The 22,846-nt window shown below is 40.0% G+C and overlaps 1 protein-coding gene across 2 annotated transcripts in view; it reads left to right on the forward strand.

Moving 5' to 3' along the window:
- Window positions 1-9,766, forward strand: part of LOC136844464 (succinate--hydroxymethylglutarate CoA-transferase) — a 69,534-nt gene extending 59,768 nt beyond the window's left edge. Inside the window, exon 4 of one of the 2 annotated variants that reach the window (XM_067113727.1) lies at window positions 7,932-9,766. In XM_067113727.1, the coding sequence (XP_066969828.1) occupies window positions 7,932-9,053 (1,122 nt within the window). In that variant the 3' untranslated portion in view covers window positions 9,054-9,766. The remainder of the gene's footprint in view (window positions 1-7,931) is intronic. The other variant, XM_067113728.1, reaches the window with a different exon arrangement.
- The last annotated feature ends 13,080 nt before the right edge of the window (window positions 9,767-22,846 follow it).

Raw genomic sequence — 22,846 nt, forward strand, 5'->3', positions numbered from 1 at the left:
GTCCAGTCGGACCGCACAACCAGCGTGGGTCCGCACACTACGTGTCCGTAGGGTTGTTGAAGGGAGGCGGTACACCCCGGCTCCTCACAGCGAACAGTCTGTAAAGGTAAAAGTACATGAACCTCACACTCTAAGCAAAATAAAGCCGGCAAGGCCGGGAAACTCAACTACAACCGGAATACTCCGGCGTAGAAGAACTACCCACATAAACTGGGCCAATAAGCTTTAAATGCACAGAGTGGAAGGTAAGGATTCAGACCCCGGAAGACTCCGGGGAATGAAGGAACGATGTGGCGGAATTCACACCCACAAACAACACAACACGCAACACTCACCCTGATCTTCGGTTGCTGGAGATGGATAAGGTCCACGGTCGCCAATCACAGCACACAACCACGAAACAAAAACTTAAACCGACCCTCCACCAACAACGAACAAACAAAAAAAAAAGAAGAGACATGAACCATTAATGCTGGTACCAAAAAAAACAGACGAACTCCCGTTCACTTTCAAGGTTGGACCTCAACTGCCCAAGACCTCCCCAAAAAACGAAAAACTCCCGACAGACCGACAGACAGAGAGACAGCCGTAAAACCAACTCCAACAACCGAACCACTCAACCACTCACAATGACAATTACACTCTCTCTCTCTCTCTCTCTCTCTCTCTCTCTCTCTCTCTCTCTCTCTCTCTCTCTCTCTCTCTCTCTCTCTCTCTCTCTCTCTCTCTCTCTCACAAAACGTTGGGAAATGCTAAATAAAAACAAATTTCTGATCCCTCTATATTTCTCCCCCCTTTTAGCATTTCCCAACCAACACCTTTCACACCTCTTTCAAATCGCCTTACGCAACACCCACGGATGCTCCCTAGCAGGTCCTCTAGATCGCGTTCGCGGGCACGCAATCATTCTCTCAGACTCGCTCTCTCTTCCAGCAAGATTCAGATTTACATTTTCTCCTCCATTCTCTCTCAGATTCACGCTATCTTCTTCACTATTACCACTCTCAATTTCATCCACAATCTCATCTATACCCTCTAACTCGTTCCCAAATACCTCCCCCAATTCTTCAACTAACCCATCCCATTCGCTCATTGACCTTTCCAATTCTTGCAACGATTCATTCATGCTTTCAATCACTCGTCTATCACTGCTACACTCTCTTACTCTTACACTTTCGCTCACCTCCAACCGTTCACTAACCCCTACACGTTCAGTCAACTCAGTTATATCAAACCCGCATATGCTATACGTTCTATCCATACCATCCCATTCATCCGTATTACACGCTTTATCACTCATTTCCACTTTGGCACTCACACCCTATCACACAACTTACGACCATTCAGTTTACTTACGTTCTTCCCTTTCTTACGTTTTTTACCATACTCTATCAAAACAAATTGCTGATCCTCCATACACAAGCTCTCATGCATACTTGGTTCACCCACATTCGATTTCAACCATTTATACACCCCATTCTCTCTCACATATTCCGGTACATCCTTCCATCTACGCAATTGGTTGTGATGCGCTCGCATTTCTCTCACACTACCATCTACACATACTTCCCCTACAACATAACTAAGCCCACTGGGACCAACTTCCAACACCTCATACGGACCCTCAAATTTTCCACGCACTTTATTTACATTCAACCGCCCTTTCTCGATTACTTCTTTCAACACTTTTCGCCCACCTTGTAACTTTCAAACCTTTCATGCGCCTTCTTCCATACCTCCCTATCATTATCAGATAGACCCAATCTCGGTCTCACTATCTTTTCAAAATTTAACACATATTTACACGGAGACATACCAATACCCTTATGCACGGTGGCGTTGTATACCCACAACGCCGCCCAACGTTTACATCCCAATCATTATCACATTCACTCATCATACGTAATATCTCTGTCAACGTTTTCACCGTTCGTTCCGCCAATCCATTCGCACTGGGCATATACGGCGAGAGTACACATGTTCTATGCCCCAATCACGCAACATTTGCTCAAACTCCCATCCAACAAATTCAGGCCCATTGTCACTCAACATTCGCGTCGGCTTGCACACACACATTGGCAACATCACTTGACCCACCATTCTCGCTACAGTCTCACTCTTTTTGTTCCGAATCGCTACCGTGATATGCAAACTTACTCAAATGATCTACCATTACAACCATTCCCACATGTCCTCTAGCAGTCACAGGCAACGACACACAATCAATCACAACCATCTCAAATAACTCTTTCATCTGCAATCGCAACACAGGTGGATTCGCATGCACACTTTGATACTTACCCTTCTGACAGTCCGCACACGTAATCGCTACATCCGCACAAATTTTACTCAATCCAGGCACATACAATCTCTCTCTCATACATTCCCATAATTTATTTTTCCCCAGATGCCCAAACCTATTATGCACCAATAAACACATACCCACAGCTGCGTCTTCCGAAAATACTGGCACATACACTTCCCCATCCCATATCCCTTCCTGATGCAAAAAATAAACTATACCTTTACATACAACAAATCTCTTAGCACTTCGCTTATACACTTCTAACTCAGACGGCCAACTTCCTACTCTTACACCCCTAACACACACTCTCTTAACATATTTATTTTCATGCACTGATTTTGCATCTGCTTAATTTCCTCTTCACTCAACAAATCATTTTCACTCCTTGCAATATCTACCATACCTACAAAACTAGTTTTAGACACATCCCCTCCTTTAACCTTCGTTATTTCCCTGCCGCCCTTTCCTAAAATTCCCCTCCCGACATCCACACTTATATCATGCATTCTCATAAAATCAATTCCTAATAAAAAACATGTTGGCATATCATTCTCATCCATGACTACAAAATTATGTATTATTTCAAATCCCCCTAGACCCCTAACCAGGAACCAACCATAAGGGCTGCCAGAAAAATAACGGCGGAGCCCCCGGGTGTGGGACCGGAATCACGTATATGGTAAAAACAAAATAATAATAACAATAATCAACAATAAAAATAACGAGTGATGGTGACACTCCGGAGACCGGAGGAGTCCGTTACGCTTGCGTGACATAGAATCATCCCACCGTCACCTCCCCGCCGGAGAAACAAACGGGTAAAGTGTCTATGTTCATAACATACGGCGGGGCCACACCTTCACCCTAACTTCGTAGCTCGATAGGGAGATGAGAGGAATGAGACAGGATTCGAACACGCTCGAGCAAACGAACCACCCACCCCACCACAGCGAAGCTGGGGACGGTATGGGAGGGAGCGAATCCCTCTACCAATAGGAGGAGTCCCTGACTCGGAGAAAACGCCATCTAGCGTCACCCGCACGAGTCGCAAAGCTGAGGGGGGGGGTAGTGAAGAGGAGTAGGCTACCGGAAGGGGACAGGAGACAAGGAGAACATGACACCCGCTCAACTGCATCCTTCCTTCCAAATGAACTTGGAAGGGTAGCCTACTCCAGGGAGCTACACAGCCCAAAGCCCAACTCCTCCTAGGCGTAGCCTAATATAAACCTAACCTAGTATAGGTTAGGAAGGAGAAAGGGGTGTAAAAGGAGAGGAGGAACCAACAGGGAGAGAAATTTTGTGCCGAGAGCCAACCAGGAACGAGTAGGGGATAAGTAGGCGACTAGCCTAGAGGAAACACATCCAAAGAACTCGATTCCCCCAAAATTGGAGGAAGAGGACTAAGGGGCTCACTCTGACCCCGTAAAACGATCCCGGAGGAAACAGCAACCAAAACTCCCTCAACCTGATCTCCGCACCCAGGGCAAGGGATGGAGCCCACACTACAACCATCATATAAAAACAATCAAAATAAAATTACGTTCACAGGAAGCGTAGCCTACCTCGGGGGGGAGGCCCACTAGAGGTAAACCACACAACCAAAAACAATAAACAAAATAAATTAAAAATACTAAAACTAAAAGAAGAGCACCATCTTCAAGTCTAACATAATAGCCTATTGAGACTAAATGAAAAAGAACCCAACCTGGTGGGGGTACTTGGACGGAGCATCACCTAAGAGAGGCCGACAGGCCAAAAATGCAAAACAAAAACTAAAATTGGAGGGGAGCCACCGCACGGAACCACCAGGAAGGAATTCAAGGGCTAAAATCTATATATATAGCTTACGAGGAGAAAACTCCAACCGAAAGAACAGAAGGAGTCGCCTCATGATCGACATGGCTGACCGGGACGCCGTGGCGTCATAAGAAGATCCCCATATTTATGAAAATACGAGACCAAAACAGCCAAAAACAGATCAAAACCCCACAAGAAGATGGTACTTAACTTAGAGATGGAAAAGGTGCTCAGAAGCCATTGTAGGTGATGTAAAAACAATCCAAAAAGGGGACGAGCACACAAAAGAAGCGAACGTATCACGTGCTAGAAAATGGAATGAAGTAGGTGGCGCTGGTGTCGCCGTCCTGGCGGGTGTTGAGTGTGGGAGCTGTAACGGCTCACCGCTCTTTTACGGGGGTTTTGATAAGGAGAGATCTTTCGAGTATATTTCCGTGGTAGTGGTATTTCACTCACCCTTCATTATACCGACGTCTTCTAAAAGACGATCGACTGGGGGTAGTAACCCCAGCTTTCCTGAAAGCTCTTTTTCTCTGGTATATCTAGCATTGTTATACCTAGAAATTCGTGCTGTAATGGAATTTCACCGGCTGACACGGGACTGGACTCAGAAATACCACTCATCTTATACCTAGGTGAAGATTGGTTGATATCAATTTCCACTTGAGTCTTCCACACTATGACTGCAATGTTGAAGGGAAGTAATGATAAGAATGATGGCAGCACAATCATGCTGAGGCAGTCCTTACCTTTCAGTCATTACACTGACACATGGTGGCATATACATACATATAAGAGGCAGATGTTCATTAACTGTATGTTATTATTTTCACTTATTCTGCAAGTAGAAATGGATCATCAGAATCTTCGTCCTTGTTGTCAATATGTTCTGAATGAGGAGGAGGAAATCTGCCTTGGAGCATCTGGAGATGGCAGGGTTGGAAGAGGTGGAGAGGGTTGGGATGAGAGGACAGGATTCTGGTTTATACTTTCATGAAATACTTGTGATTTGTGTTTTCCTTTTAATTTTTCAAATACAGTATTTATTACATGGTGCTGTTGCTTCTGCCACTTCCTTCTGTTTCAAGGCTTATACTCTTGATGGGTTGATATAAAGGTAGTTTATGTGAGTGATGAAGTGATGCAAGCCATCTGAGATATTATTCTAATGTAAACTTGTATTTTGGCACTGCTTCTTCTTCATCTTGCATCTGGCATGGCATCTGTTCAGCCAGTTTTATCAGGTTAATATTAACTGAGAGGGGTGGTGTCCATTAAATCTTGAATTTTCTCAAGGTCCTTTCCTACTACCTTGTCTGCCATAGTCACACTTTAACTTTTTGTATGGTAAACTCTGTCATTGACATATTCTGGCCAAATGGCCAAAGTTTTTTCAGTGTGAGTTTAATAGGTACAGGCAGTCCCCGGTTAACAGCGATCCAGTTTTATGGTGCTTGTCTAGCAATGAAAATTGGCAAGTTTTGGCACTGAAAATCGCCAATTCCACTTATTGGCGCTGATAATTGGGTATTGTCACCGATATTTACCTAACAGAGGCGCCGATAACCGAAAATCGGCGCTTTTTTGGCGCCAATAAGCCCTGAAAATTGCTGATTTTCTGTTAGCGGCAATTTTCGGTTATCATCACACCCTCAGAACAGAACCCCCGCCGATAACCGGGGACTGCCTGCATTATGGCTCTTTCAATGATCTTTATTGTGTATGCAATTTTATTAACATACAAATCTTTGTTGTGTTTGATTTTGTGGAATCAACTTTCATGATCTGGACAATTCTCTTTGTAGAGTAATGAGTGTAATGGGTCATAAACATCCTTAGTACCTCATGATCTAGAGGTTGGCTTGGAAATGTTGGGTTTTAGGGCCAGGTTAACAACTAAGATTTTGATGCTGAATGTGTGGGATTCTGAATGGTATGGGGCATTGCCCACATCAATAAGACTAAAGGCAATCTTACTGGCAAAGTACCTTCTGACACCCAGAGCAGGCATATAGGAAACCACTCTGTAAAAAATATTCTTGTAGTCCATGCCTTCATGTTATGCATATAAAAGGCAGCAGTATGGCATGAACACTTTTCCTGCTGTAAAACATGGTTCTCATCTCTCCTCTTTGCTAATACAGTAAATGTCTCTTGTCACACATTTCATAAAGAACAATTTCATTGGCGTTGGATACCTAGTGTGGTGTAAATATTTTTTCAGTATGACAAAGTTTTTTTAATATTTCTACCTGTATATGTGTGTGCCTGTACATAATAATGTAGAATATGTTTTTAGGCCCTTGTGACTTACCATCTGTATCTTTGTTTTCTCAGCTAGGGATGATGATGTCTGCAGTTTGTAAGCGTGCAAGTGTATGGCTTTTATGTAGAGATTTTACTTGCTATAATTTATTTGTATATATATTATACAAGGTCAGATAAGGTCATAACCTCGTACTACCTCTGTTATAAGGTCAATGACGTAATTAACTTAAATCTCAAAAGTTCTCACGGCAGCATTGGCCAGCCTGCTCATTGGGTAAGTGCATTCTCTCTCTCTCTCTCTCTCTCTCTCTCTCTCTCTCTCTCTCTCTCTCTCTCTCTCTCTCTCTCTCTCTCTCTCTCTCTCTCTCTCTCTCTCTCTCTCTCTCTCTCTCTCTAATCAAGTCACTGCCTGAACTAAGGAAGAACAGCGAAAACATGTCTACAAAAATAGTTTATTCAGTAGTCTAACATGGTAAATAGTTTGGAATCAAAATAGGAATGAAATGGGAATATCTGCATCACAGAATTGTTAACCCAATTAACCAAGTAAAAATATGAGATAGTGCTATCAACATCCACCAATTAAATCTCTACAACAAAAGAGTCAAAATAAGTTCGACACGACCGTAGTCATGATAAGCCATGTTCCTCTCCATTTATATTGACCTCTATACATACATCAGAGGAAACAAAGGGAAAAAGAAAACTTTTAAAAAATAGGCTAAGAGAAAAATAAATGTGGGATATTTCCCACGTTACCACAAAAGAAATACACATAATTAAACATGGCAAAATAAAAAATCTGTAAAAATGGAAGAGACATAGCAGATAAAAATAAATGGGGAAAAAGATATTCAAAGCATGGTAATTAGTGCAAAGAATCAGTATATGTTGAACAAAGTTGTGAAAACCCATTCAGGTTTTTTGAAAGTAAAGTTTCAGCTCTCCTCACAGGCAGTAACAAAGTCTTCCAGGAAAGTGGATCCGATCACAAGGGAATCTTATCCTGAAATGTCTAACCTACACTCAGATTGGATCATTCATGCTTTCTGTGATATTCCCATGAAAGCAAACTTGCGAAAGAATGCTCTGCTGGAACTTGATGACTTCCGGCTATAGAACATTCCGTCATGGCCAGAGCATCACCTAGGGCACGATGCCCTTTGTCTCCCTGGGAAGCCAGACTGACGCCAGACCTTTGTCAGCACTGACTTGCTGAATACGTAAGCACTGTTTCCATTTACCTTTGCCCAGAATATCTCCAAGAAAAATGCTTAGCTAAAAAGACAAAATATATAACATAATCATCCCAAATGTTTTTCATTTATTTTAAAGGAAGAATTGACTGATGTGTACATGTATTTAATTCATTTATACCCTTCTAAGCTCTTAGTGTTCTGTACATTTTTAGCTTATGCAGATGGCCAACAAATTCCAGAAAATAATCCATATAATTACTGATGAAAAAATGGTGAACAATCAAAATAGCATGGAGGAATGGTAATGTATTTTGCAAGAAAATTAACAGTGTTGTGATTAATTTTCCTTTTTTTAATTTTAGGTTGAACACCCCAGTAAAGGAGATGAAACTCGGCATTGGGGACCTCCTTTTGTTGGAACAGAAAGCTGTTACTTTCTGAGTGTGAATCGTAACAAAAAGAGTATTGCAGTAGATCTTAAAAAACAAGAAGGTATGTATATACTACAAGATTTGGCAAAATGCAGTGATGTTTTAGTAGAAAATTTTGTCCCTGGTTCCTTAGATCGGTTGGGTCTAGGTTATGATGCTTTGAAAGAAATAGCCCCACATTTGATCTACTGCACTATATCAGGGTATGGTTCATCTGGTCCTTATCGAAAGAGACCTGGCTATGATGTTATTGCTGCATCTTTTGGAGGCCTTCTGGGTGTGACAGGGCCTGAAGATGGAGAGCCTTGTAAAGTTGGTGTAGCCATGACAGATCTGTCTACTGGGTTGTATGCACATGGTGCAATTATGGCAGCATTACTAGAAAGGCAGAGGACTGGCTGTGGCCAGAAAATTGATTGTGATTTACTATCCACACAGTTATCATGTATGGTTAATTTAGCTTCTAATTATTTGAATGGAGGTTTAGAGGCAAAACGATGGGGCACTGCACATGAAAGTATAGTGCCCTATCAAGCTTTTCCAACAAAAGATGGGTATTTAACAGTTGGTGGTGGTAGCAATGATCAGTTTTCTGCTTTGTGTAAAAGATTAAATCTTAACCACTTGTTGCAAGATAATCGATATTCCACAAATGCTCTTAGGGTGAAAAATCGAAAAGCTCTTGTCAAGACATTAAAAGAGACATTCTTACAGAAGTCAACTAAAGAATGGCTAGATATATTGGAAGGATGTTCTTTGCCATATGGACCTGTGAATTCATTATCTGATGCATTTTCTGACCCTCATGTTGTTCATGAACAGGTGGTTCAGACAGTAAGTCATCCCTCAGCTGGAAGTGTAAAACAAGTGGCCCCTGCAGTAAAATTCAGTAAGTCACAAAATAAAATAAGGAGTTCTCCACCAATACTGGGTCAACACACATGGGAGGTATTATCCAGAATATTAAAGTATCCAAGTGAAAAAGTTGAAAAACTAGTTGAAGAGGGTGTAGTATATAATAATGAGAGTACAGAAACTTGTGTAAAAAGTTAATTGTTAGACAATTCCTTTCTAATATACCAGTTTACAGCCTGTGTGTTTTAATGATAAAAGTTTGTAGTTGTTGGTCTTGTTAAAGTTTAAGTGAAGCAGAAAGTATATTTTTAGATGTGGAGAGGTTTGTTCATTGATTTTGTATTCATTTCTCTCTTTCTTTTTCCCATTAAGAACATTGTCTTGCAAGGTTAGGACTCTTTAAGAAACTCAGGGTATTTAACTTCCTCTTTTACAAGTAAGATTTTTTAATGCTGCTGAATCATTTCTAGCTACAAACATTTAATTAGATTTGATGAAAAAGTTTCATTTTAATGTATATACTGTACTGTACAGTTTTGCATACAGTTTCTATTTTAAATAATATTTTGCCTGTAGGTTACCACTTTTTTTCTGGAATATGTAGATTGCTGGAAGTTACCATTGTAATTTAAAAGGAGTAACTGGTTAGACATTTATGTAGATTTGTGTCAGAAGTCTGAAATATGAAAAGAATCTGTCTATTGTAAATGGGGTGATTACAGGCAGTCCCCGGTTTACAACGGGGGTTCCATTCCTATGCCCCGTCGTAAGCTGAAAAATCGTCGAAAATCATAAAAAATCCAAAGAAAACCTTAGTTATAATGCTTTGGATGCATGGAAAACGATGTAAACTGCATTTTTATTGAGTTTTTCATCAAGATAACCTCCATATTTTGATTATTCTGCCGTTTTGGAGCCATATTTCTTCCGTCAGATCGGCGTCGTAGGCGTCGTAACCCCAGACATGAGTCGCAAACCGGGAAATAATTTCTGATAAATATATTTGAAAAGTGTCATAGCCTCGGAACATCGTAAGCTGGACCTATCGTAACCTGGGGACTGCCTGTATAAAGACTTTTTATAATCATTAATTTTATATCATTATATAATGCATGATCTTATGGGGTTATTGTCAAGAGATATCAAAGTGCCTTAATGCCTTCAGTAAGTATATGATGTAAAAGGCCATCATGCATAGATGTGCAGGAAAGAAGATTGTTAGTCTGTCAGTGTTTAATTTCCATCTTTAATTTTATTATTATTATTATTATTATTATTATTATTATTATTATTATTATTATTATTATTATTATTATTATTATTATTATTATTATTATTATTATTAAATAAAAGCTTTGACAGAAGGTGAAATTATTGGTCCAAATGCTGTAGAATCCGCAGACAACTTTAACCATGATCGTATCTTTTGAGCCATAACCTACTGTATGGAGGTTTCATGTATGGCATACATACTCCATTAATGAAGTCATTTCAGATGTTATGACAGTTAGTAACCTTGTTACCTTGACCTTCATAAGAAAAATAGTTTCTTTTCGGGCATTACTGTTTCATATGCACATCATGTTGGAAGAAAATGGGAGAATTTCCTAATTCTGAATGTTGTTAGAGAGAAGCAGATTGGCAGTTGCTAGGGTACATATATTTTTTCGGTAATGGTCTCAGAATACTTGTTAGTCATGAGGGTTGCCTAAAAGGAAGTAGACTTGAGAATGGAATTGCAAATAATTTGTTCACACTTGGTTATTCAGTATTATTTTAATTTTTGTGCTGCAGATGTTGCATATGTTGATCAAAGAGGTATAAGGAATGTGTTTGTAACTACTGAGATAATATTTTGTTTACTTAGCTCTGAACAGAGTAGTAATCATGAATGAATAGATTCAAGAAACTGTTGTCAAGCCTTTTCTTGCAACAGTTGGGTTAGAGAATAGATGTATATACTGTACAGTGGTTACAGTGTTGAATATATATGCACATACAAGAGAATGTTTGTAGGGAAGCAAATTGCATCTGTTTAGACCAAAATAGGGAACTGAATCTTTGTTGCTTCCCGTTATAAAAAAATTCCCATCAGTAGATGAGGCATGCTGTTGCTATGCTATGTAAACGTACATATTACTTTAGTGAATACTGTATATGAACTAGTTACTGTACTATTTAACTACTGCATTTGAAAAAACATGTTTAATGTGACTGTGTGACATACTGTTTTCATGGTGCAAAGTAAGTACGATTATTGAAGCACTGACAACTTTTTTTGTGATGAATACAACCAAAATCTTGTTCACCTGAGAAATGACAAGGTGTTGGCTTAAAAAGAATAATAAGAGTAGGATTAAGAGATTACTTGTTGATGGAGATTCTTTTCAGAGAAGGAAGTATACCAGTCCATTTCTGATGCCTTATCATGATGATTTTCATTTCTAACAATTTCAAGATCTTTGGGAACTTTAGTGGGTGCCTTTTTCTCTTTGTTTGTTGTGCATAAGTGTCATACTGGGTTACAGAGGTGCTTAAGCCATAAAAAAATCTGATTCTCTGATGCTGGGTTGGCTGGGATGAATGAGTGCTTTTAGTTCTTGCTCAGGTCTTGGATAAGATTTTCACTGGCATACAATATTCTTGTCCGATGAGCTAGGATATGAGGTGTGGCTTAGCATGCATGTCTATTTGCTGATGTGTCAGTGGCTACTGACTTGCCCAACTAGGTCTCATATTAGTGGAGAAGGGCATAGGTGCCCATCATATGTGATGTATGTCCAGTCTCTAGAACATTGTGTGAGCACAAGGTCCTTTCCCTTGGCTTTGTTGACCTGTAATAAACATTAATGATTGACTGCGTTGGATGCAAAGAATTTATTCTCCAGACAAGAGATGGAGAGAATTTGAAATTGGAAAGTTAAAATGAAAAATGTCAGTATTATTGTTGAGATGTAAATCTTTAACAGACATAGAAATGTATTTGAATAATATCTTAGTATCAAATGAAGACCTTGAAGTTTTCATCTGGGAGCCCAATCAAGCTCATCTGAACCTCATTAGGTGCCTTGGCAGCATGAACCAACTAAGTTTGAAGTTGTACAGTAATGTAAGAACATTGCCATATTTTTCAGTGGGTAAACTTTCATTTGCTTTCTTCGGTTATTGAGGATGTGACAGTCATGTAATATGACAGTTTTTCTTTTTATTAATGACTTTTGTTGGCTGCAAAAGTATTCAACAGAAAATGTCTTTGGAGTAAGACATTTTTTGTTTCCAATTCTTGGATGTTTGGGCACAAAATAAGATTTGTCAGTAGTTTGCCTTATAAAGGATTGTTCAAGCAGTTGTGCTTGGATATATCACACACAAGTGCAACAGTTTTATAGAAATCCTCTTTTTTAATCATTCACATTGCTGGTTCTGTTCTTCAAAAACCTAATGATCCCCTCATGCAGATATTTCGGTTAATTGTTCCAGTGATAACCAGCACACTTTAAAATATGGTAAATGCATTTGGAATACCTCATCATCCAACATTTAAGCATGTGAAAGTGACATTGAAGTTCTACATATTTGCCCAAATATACAGTAGTAAAAATAATTTTCATTGAAAATAGTAGATTTTGTGGAGAGGCTTTCCTGCAATAAAGGAAAAAGAGAGTATATTTGGAGCCACATTTTTTGTTATCTGTTTAGTAAAATGAATCCTTCATGTTTTCTTGCCACATGGCATATGCTTTGGTTTTATGCTTGCCTGCAAGCATAAAATTTTTATAACTGTTTTTAATTATCATCATCATTAATAGTTTTTTGTCAGAATTTTCTTTGATAGGGTTAGATGTGAAATGAGTTCTCTACACTCTCCCCCCCCCCTCCCGTCATTGCACTTTTCTCACTTATCTTTAAAATTTTTTAAAGTATCCATCCCACAGACCGTTCTTGTAAAGAAGGTAAAATAGATAAAAATGTTCAGCTCCACAAGTCCTGTGTCTCCTGTGTGCAAAGACAGCAGAAGAAATCAAAATGGTCAGCTGTGGATGCAGAATGATTGCTGCACTGAGTCAATAATACTACTTGATTCACCTAGCACCACTTAATATGTTTTCTTTTTTTTTTGATTAATGCATGGAGTTGCTCTGCTACTTTGAGAGCTAATTCAGGTTGCAATAATTTATGGTTTATGAAAAAGGCAATTTAGAGAGCTTAGTTGTTTGCCAAGTACTGTATATGTATTTTACATTATATAAGCAAAATAGACATTTTTCTTTACAAACCCATCATTCATATTATTAGAGTTGCCTGCTCTCAACCACATGTGAGCTGCTTCAGATTTCAATGCGATGCAAGAGAAATGAAGTTGGTAAACGAAGGGGTTCTGGAGAGTCAAGGAGTCTCAGGAGCAATAGCTTTACTCTTCTCTCTGTTAGACAAAAGAATGTAGTCTGGACATTTCGTACCACATATATGGAGTTGTGTACGAATGATGGGTATGTGTAGAACAATTCTAGTTTGCTCTTATATAAAAAAATTTTTTATGTCACATCCTAACTTCTTGTAGAAGGCTGTATGTGGCCATGAAGCTGTAGTTTCCCAACTTATGTTCTCATTATATAATTTAGGGCAGTTTGCTTTTTAAGAGAAACTGATTTATATGCCAAAATAATTTCAACATTTCTTAGTATGCTAAATATTATTCTATGTGGAATTTTGTCTTCCAGTTTAGAGTTTCATATTGTAAGAGCAAAGTTTTTCCAGTGGTTTTCTAGGAAATAAGAGTGCCTGAACAGCAGTGCTTTCACCACTGACAATGAGTAAAATTCATTGTGTGTTTGTGTGTATGGTGTATTTTTTAAATACCAGGTGTATGTAGATATGCTAGCAGATTCATGGGTTTCGAGTTGTTGGATGTAAAGTACTTGTATTTATAAGTGCACAATTGTGTATTAGAATAAGGCGTTTGTTTTAACATCATTATTAACTTAAATTATGCCTTTACAAAACCTATATAAGAATTTTTTATATTTACATGTAAATTTGAAATAATAAACCTGAATTCATTATGATTCTACTTTGTGTTCATCCTTTTACATAAAACTTGAGTTGGTTTTAGTCATGGCTGGTCTTGCAAAGTACATTTCCCATCCCATGACTTTCTCTGACTGGACAAGGTAACTGAGTTTACATTCACAAGACACTTACCGTTATTTTGAAATCAGGGTTTCTGTCTTTGGTACAAGCTCCTTGCATGTTTTGAAAGACACAGATTCTGATGCTTAAGATCAATCCCAAGTTGCTTTTAGGTGGATCCTGCTTGTCTCAGTTTCCATTCTGAGGCCTTGAGTAACTGATTTCTATCATCATAGGACATCTCTATTGGCAATGAGGGTGCACAGGTTTGCAGTAGCATACTTAGCACATATCATCATAAGACATCTCCTCACAGGACACCTCTTCTGTTGACAGTGAGAGGACATCTCAGTTGACATGCGCATTACATTGACAGTGTGGTTGTACGGATTTGCAGTAGCATACTAAGCACTTATCATCATAGAGTATCTCATCAAGGGCATGTCTTCTGTTGTCCGTGCACATTCTATTGACAATACAAGTGCAAAGGTTTGCAACAGAATACTCGGCACAGCAGTCAACCAGACACATTCCAAGATAAAATGTTTATGACAGAATGGTTCTGTCTCTGGATTCAGTATTCATGCAAAGAAGTGTCCTAGAATGCATCTCGTTTAGTGGGTTGAACTGTTTAGGCTAGCCTACTCAGTAACACCTGACATTGGAGGTCTAACTCCTCCTAGGCATTCAAGAATGTCTTGTCTGTTCATAGGATTATAAAGACTGATTCTTGACTGCACCAGTCCAAAATTTCTGTTCTGTTATGCCTGCTCATTCTACTTGTTCAAAGTCAATCAGTGGGATGGACTATGCTCCTATACCCCTGTGACAGTATGACATATATGTTACCTTTGTAAGTAGTATTTCAATCCGATGCCAACAACTATTTTGTTAGCTTCGGATTGACCGAGAAATAGTGTCCAAAAGTGATTTCTCTGACTAGGGATTTGGTCAAATGAGCGTACTGCACAACTTCCTGTTGGACATTAGTGTGTTTCGCACAGGATCTCTCAAGGCCAGAGTCATTGATCTGTCTTTTGCATTCATGAAGAACCTGTCTGTCAGGTACAAGGGTAGAATGTAATCGTGAAGATTGCATTTGTCTCCTTTACGTCGGATCGTTTCCCATGTGTTCTTAGACTCCTTTTCCTTGGATCCCATGGTGGATACTCGACAAGTCATGTAGTTTCACCCAGGTTGCATCTCGCCTAAGGTGTCAGTTGCAGGGAGAAAGTGTGGGTGGGACTGGCCCCCACACTTTCCCCTAGCTTCCTTCCTCTTCTAATGGACAGAGGAACTTGGAAGACCCGTCAAGCGCTGGACTGGCTTGCATGCAGGTGATCTAGATGACTGAGTATCCTGTCTGTCATCCAGTTTCGGTTGGGTCAGTAGGTGTAAATCCTTCCCCTCTGGCAGGGAGAGAGAGGTACTGACTATGAGCTAGCCAGTTGGTAATTTTAGTTTTATAGTCTCTGACACTGTGGGTTCTTTCAGACCTTTTTGATTCGGGATATTATTTACATTCCTTTAATTTGAAATGCCCAGAAATCTGATAATTGATCATCTATTTCAATAGGCCAGAGGTATGGTCTCCTTCCTGAGCCCTTTACATGACCAGGAAGAGGGTACCTAGGTGAGCCAAACCACCAGTCGGTTCAGGAAATTACTTGAAATCTTCCCTCCAAAAGTAAGTCTCCCACATGTAAAGACCGAGGGTTTGTGTTCGTGTAGGCACAAATGACAAATTTTTAAAATAATTTGTACTTTTCCTAATATACAAACCTGAGGTCTACATAAAAGGCCCACCTCTCACCACCCCTCATTCTCTTACCTGGGCCAAAAGGTAAACTGACTAGAATTGAATGCATTCAGACTGGGTGGGCATTACTTCTGCCCCTACCTTCGGTAACTCTTACCATAACCACCTTGCGAAAAGCTAAACAGCTGGATTTCCAGCTCGCTGAAAGTTAATCTCATATGTAAAGACCTCAGGTTTGTATAATAGAAAAAATACAAATTATTTTTAAAATTTGTCATTTTTCTTTGCGATTTTTACAGAAAAAATAATCATGAAAAATTATGCTCTGTTCTTATCATTAAGTTAGAGATATAAACTTTCTGTTAGCTGATATTATTATTATTATTATTATTATTATTATTATTATTATTATTATTATTGTTGTTGTTGTCTGATGGCAGTTGCATTAAAAATTATAGCTGTTTCCACGATATTTATTTTATACAGTCTTCTCTATTCTTCTTATTGACTTTTTTCTTCAGCCTGTAGCTGGGAAATCAGGTTTCCCAAGGACTAACAAAAATTTCCATTTTCTTAGGTTTATTTCCGCTGATGTTTCAAATGCGCTCTGGCATATATTTTTAAAGAGTGAATGAAATGGCAGGCAGGTTACAAGGGTATATATAGCAGGCGGGGTGGGGTGGAGGGTGTACAGCTGCTAGGTTGGTTATTCAGCTGCATTTTAGTTGGTCACAGGTTGGTGACGAGGTCAGTCCCGGAGGCATTGAGACCCTCTGGGCCTAATTGCTATTGGAATTTGGGAGTGGCTGTTATCTGGGATTATAGATCCTTCAGGTGATATGCCTTTGTGTCCGGTGCTGGCTCGGTGCTGTCTCTCTCTCTCTCTCTCTCTCTCTCTCTCTCTCTCTCTCTCTCTCTCTCTCTCTCTCTCTCTCTCTCTCTCTCTCTCTCTCTTGTTGGTATTCAGTGTCGGCTGGTTTCTTAAATTACTCTGTATGATGGTAAGGAGAAATTCGGTTTCCTTCACCGTGTTGATGTTTGGGTTTTTTTCTAAAATATGTAGTGCTTTGAGAAGCTGTAGGCGTCGGTGGTCCATTTCCTGGTCTATGATTTTGGTGTTCTTTACAAGTTCTTCTCTTTTGGGCCTTCTTTGATGTTTTTGCATGTAATGATTAAAAATAGCCCCTTCTTTGAGGTGAAAGGAGAGACACTTGGAGAGTTTGTTGGTAGTCATCCCAATATAAGAGTGGTGGCATCTTTCCAACGTGCATGTAAATTCATAAATGACACTACACGAGCGTCACAGAGGAGACAGTCTTCAGTAAGATCCCCTGCCTTCCTCAATACTACAGGTATATAGATGACACCTTTGTGAGAGTGAATAGCAAAAGACCTAGAAAAATTTAAAGCATGTCCCGTCCTCCGTTTCAAGCGCGAACATAGTGTTGGTGGTGCCCTTCCCTTCCGGGACATTCGGGTACAGCAGACCTCGACGGGTTATACCACCACAGTATACAAGAAACCCATGAACCCAGGTCTATGCCTTAATGGGTCCAGTGAGTGCCCGGACAGGTATAAAAAGCCCATGGTTGAAGCCTTCGTCCGCCGCGCCCTCTCACACTGTTCCACGTAGAAAGGAACTACGTAAGAGATGGAAAAATCACCACAAGTACTCATCAACAACAACTTCTCTAATCACATGGTTGAACAACAAACCCAAGTCTCTATAAATAACTGGCACCAGGAAAGCATGATGGACACCAAAAGAACCATAGTAAGTCCATAAAACTATATCACAGGAATTACATGCACCAAAAATATGTAGAAGATGAGAAGGCCCATAGAAAAATAATGAATGAAAATGTAGCCCTTACTGCAGAAGATGACAAAATTATCCTGATAATATACTATAGAAATATGAAAACAAGCCCAGTTTTGCTTAAAAACAACCCTGCACCCCAGAAATGTCTTTGAAGAGAAGTACTCTAGTGTCATGTACGAATTTACATGCCCTGTGGAAAGATGCCACCACTCTTATTTCGGGATGACTACCACCAAACTCTCCCAGCATCTCTCCTGTCACCTCCAAGAAGGGGCTATTTTTAATCATTATGCGCAAAAACAAAGAAGGCCCTGAAAGAGAAGAACTTGTAAAGAACACCAAAATCATAGACCAGGCAACGGACTGCCGACGCCTACCGCTTCTTGAAGCACTAGATATTTAAAAAAAAAAAAGCCGAACATCAACATGGTGAAGGAAACGGAATTTCTCCCTACCATCATACAGAGAAATTTAAGAAACCAGCCGATGCCAGACACGGACACTGATGAAAGAGAGAGAGAGGAGGTGTGATAGAAAGAGAAAGAGAAGAAGAAAGAGAACCAGCACCGGACACAGAAGGCAGATCACCTGAATGACCTATGATCCCGGATAAAAGCCACTCCCAAATTCCAATAGCGATTAAGACCAGTAGGTCTCAATGCCTCTGGGACCGACCTCGTCACCAACCCGTGACCAACCAAAACGCAGCTGAATAACTGACCTAGCATCTTTACACCCACCGCCCCACCCCCACTTGCTATATATACCCTTGTAACCTGCATGCCATTTCATTCACTCTTTGAAAATAAATGCCAGAGCACGTTTGAAAAGTCAGCGGAAATAAACCTAAGAAAATAGAAATCTTTGTATGTCCTTGGGAAACCTGATTTACCAGCTACAGGCTGAAGAAAAAAGATAATAAGAAGAATAGAGAACACTGTATAAATTAAATGCCATGGGAACAGCTATTATTATTATTATTTTCTGTTGAATGGCAGTATCAGTGGAATTGATTTTATACAAGGCCTTTTTCAGTTCGTATCGCCATTCTCTTTTCTCCAATGCTGATATCTGCTAAGAGCTGGCCTGTGTACATTGTCTGGATAAGGAGAAAGGCAATAGGTCTGAAAAATCACAGTACAGGCAGTCCCTGGTTAACAGCGGGCTCAGTTAATAGCGATCTGGTTTTATGGCGCTTGTCTAGCGATGAAAATCAGCAATTTTCAGCACCAATAATTGGGTATTCGCACCGATACATACCTAACAGAGGTGCTGAAAACCGAAAATCTGCGCTTTTCGCCACCACCCCAAAAATCACCGAAAAAAGCACTGAAAATCGCTGATTTTCGATTATCATCACACCCTCAGAACAGAACCCCTGCTGATAACCGAGGACTGCCTGTACAGGCAGTCCCCGGTTTATGACAGGGGTTCTGTTTTTACTCCGTGTCGTAAATCAAAAATCGTCACAAACCGAAAAATCATTGAAAATCGTCAAAAAATCCTAAGAAAATCTTACTTTTAATGCTTTGGGTGTACAGTATTGAAAATGATGTACACTGCATTTTTATTGAGTTTTTCATGAAAAAAAAGCCTCCAAATTTTTATTATTCTGCCGTTTAGGAGCCATATTTCTTTCGTCGGATCGGCATACAACACGTCGTAACCCCGGAACATGCATCGTAAACCAGGAAATAATTTCTGATGAATATATTTGAAAAGCGTTGTAACCTTGGAACGTTGTAAGCCAGACCCGTCGTAAACTGGGGACTGCCTGCACATGTAATTTTTTATCCTGGTACATGTGGGTGGAAGTTATGCGTGGTGCGGTATATCCATAGAGCTTCAGGATGTCGCCATTGTTCTCAAGTGATAGAGAATCTTTGTAGCATTGTCCTTGAGTGGTAGAAAGTCTTTGTTGAGGATTTCTTAAGGCACCAACGTTTCAAGTCGTATGGTTCGTTCTGGTTAGAATGGGCTCATCAGTTGGTATATATAGGGTCCCAGGTAGTAGGTGGAAGGGGAACTGAATTTTAATTGGCTGTTACGGGATAAGTGCCCTTGAGCAAAGCCCTCTTGCTAGGTGTTGATGGTTGCACCCCTCTCCGTGTGTGGGTGTTGGAGACTGGGTGGGTAATTCTGGGAGGGTCACTCATAGAAGATGGAGACGTCTCCAGATTGGTCTGCTAGCTGGGCTTAGGAGAACCTGTGGCTGGCATTCTATGTGCCACCGTCGAGAGGAGGAAAGTTTCTTGTGTGGTATTAAGGCTAGGCCTTAACTCATGAGCTGAGTGAGTGGACCAATCAGGTGGTGCCTCCATCTCGTATGAAAGACCCTCCCAGTACTAACCACCTAGTCTCCAACGTCTGCACGCAGAAAGGGTTACAACTGTCAACATATAGAATATGGCTTTGCTCAGGGGCACTAATCCTCTAACAGCCAATAAAAATTCAACTCTCCTCCCACCTACAACCTGGGACCCTATATATACCAACTGTTGAGCCCATTCTAACCAGAACAAACACATCCCAACTTGAAAATAAGCTGATGATATGGCTTGAAATGTTGGTGCCCTTAGAAAACCTCTATGAAGATCTCTACCACTCAAGGACAATGCTACAAAGATTCTCTACCACTTGAGAACAATGCCGGCATCCTAAAACTCTATGCATATACTACACCATGTTTAACTTCCACCCATGTGTACCAGAATAAAACGTGTATGATTTTTCAGAACTACTGTCTATTCCTTATCCAAACTGTAAATAATTCCACTGATACTGCCATCTTTTTAACAAAACATGCTTACTATTTATCAGTAGTAACCCTTCATTTAAGCATATTTTATTGAATCTGATTGCTGCTACAATGCTGTTCAGTTTAAAATATTCCAGTGAGATCCTGTCTTGGAATGACTCCTTTTGTGTGCGACGCCAGCTTTTTTGCTGGGTGCAGGGAGCCAATGAAAAAACAGGGTCAGTTTGGTGTTCAGAATGTGGGTGCCAATGAAGTTAAGTATACCTTAGTTTTACCAGACCACTGAGCTGATTAACAGCTCTCCTAGGGCTGGCCCGAAGGATTAAACTTATTTTTACGTGGCTAAGAACCAATTGGTTACTTAGCAATGGGACCTACAGCTTATTGTGGAATCCGAACCACATTATAGCGAGAAATGAATTTCTATCACCAGAAATAAATTCCTCTAACTCTTCATCAGCCGGCCAGGGGAATTGAACTCCGCCCCATCGAGCGACAGTCTGAAGCTCAACCGACTCAGCCAGCAAAGGGCTATGTGCCAGAAGAGGGTCAGTTTAGTGTTCAGAACTGGTCTGTTTGGGAGCCAATGAAAATAGGGTCGGTTTAATGTTCAGAATGCTGGCTTCCAGTTGGCTGATTCACCTGAGAGGCCAGGCAAGCTCTGTTCAGGCGGCATTAGCGCTGGGGCTGCTGTCTCATAACGGTGATAGCCACTCGTCTTAGGGTCGTTATTCCAGGGCGCCTTTCCCTTGTAGGATGTGCTCCTTCTCCTGTGGGGGCTTGTCTTCCTGCAGGTGCTTCTACTTGTATTTCTCTTCCTGCTTTATCTCTTTCTTCAGGGCATCTTTCTTGTGCTGGGGGCACCTGTGGTGCTTGTCCTCCTGCAGGTGCACTTAGAGTTGCATTCGGGATACGTCTTATGTGAGTGGGGAGCAGAAATGGCTCCTGGATCATATTCTTTAATAAAATGTGGAAAAAATAAGCATAAAAACAAAAAACAAAGTATATACCCTACACACATGATTGCATTTTTCTTATGGCTTATAAAAATAAAAGATGAAAAAAATACAGTAAAAATATAAATTAGAATGGCATAAAATATAAATAAAAATGGAAGAAGTGTGTATTTTTTAGTCTTCAGTGTAAGCAATACCTCTCTCTCTCTCTCTCTCTCTCTCTCTCTCTCTCTCTCTCTCTCTCTCTCTCTCTCTCTCTCTCTCTCTCTCTGTTACAGTGCAATACTATATGTATCCTTTAATAAAATGAGAATTATCATAAACATAAAAACAGGGAACAAAACAAACTCTAGCAAATCAGAGACTATCTAGCCCTCTTCACTTGTCCAACATTGCATCCCCACCCTCTCCCAGCCAGGGAAACTGCTCCCCAGCTCCACCCACTTTCCAGAACAACCCCCCTCTCTGAGTGAGTTTCTCTACAGAACCTTACTGCCCCTCCTCTCCCATGACTCCCAGTCGTCTGAAAACACCCCACCCCCCACCTTTTAAACTCCTTCATGCCTCCCTCACTCCCCAAAACCTTTTTCAGTCTGTTTATGAGTATAAGCAGTGTTACCAACATATTTCTGAAACCACACAGTATTGCCAACCATTGGAGTGCGGTTTCTTCAAATATTTTGAAATTTATGTATATTATATATCTTTAGGGCCTTGGTCCCTGGTCCAGGTGTGTTGGATGATGTTGCATTCTGGATAATGGTCTTCATTTCTGTAGTCTTGGTATAATTTTATTTCAATTATCATCACTGATATTAATTTTCATATGATTTATAGATCCTTGAAAACTGGAAAACCATCTAGCTTGGTTTTGTAAGACATTTTTAGATTTTGTTAAATACCCTAATTATCCTTAACTTTTGAAGTACATACTATTTCATCCCTTCCTAAAGAAAGATGGCTATCCTAGTCCTACAGTTATCATCCTATTTCTTCAACCTTATTATAACTTACGGTATATATTCAAAACTTTACAACCTCTGACTTTTTTTGGACACCTTGAATCTATCTTTTGATGACCACTACAACTTCTGTAGTGTTTAGTTATCACTGTTGCATTTCTCAGGCATTAGACAGATAGTTGGAAGGTTATGACAGGATAATAGTATATCGTGGGCTATGTTGTGCTATGTATTAATATTTTTTTTTTTTTGTGCTGTAACCATGCTATAGAATGTAACAGTACAATAAGAGAGGGTGGAGACATCAAGTCCTGGCTGTAAGGATTATGTACTGTATACCTACTTGAAGCTTATATCAAGGTACCTGTGTTCTACTTACAGTACTGTACTTATATAGAGGCCAGTGGTAAGAATAACTGGCCATGGTGTAGGGCAGCAGCAAGTTTGAAGGCAAATAGTTGAATATTCACATTTTATGTGTATGCCACTACTCAAAATATAATGTTTATTGTTGGCTGTATAAATTATAATCTGCAAAGAGTAGTAAATGTGATAAGTCATCCTTGTTGTCTTAATTTTGTTCAGGGATAAGTACTGTATTGAG

This window comes from Macrobrachium rosenbergii, chromosome 12, assembly GCF_040412425.1.
Source record: "Macrobrachium rosenbergii isolate ZJJX-2024 chromosome 12, ASM4041242v1, whole genome shotgun sequence".
In the NCBI taxonomy this organism is placed as follows: Eukaryota; Metazoa; Arthropoda; class Malacostraca; order Decapoda; family Palaemonidae; genus Macrobrachium; species Macrobrachium rosenbergii.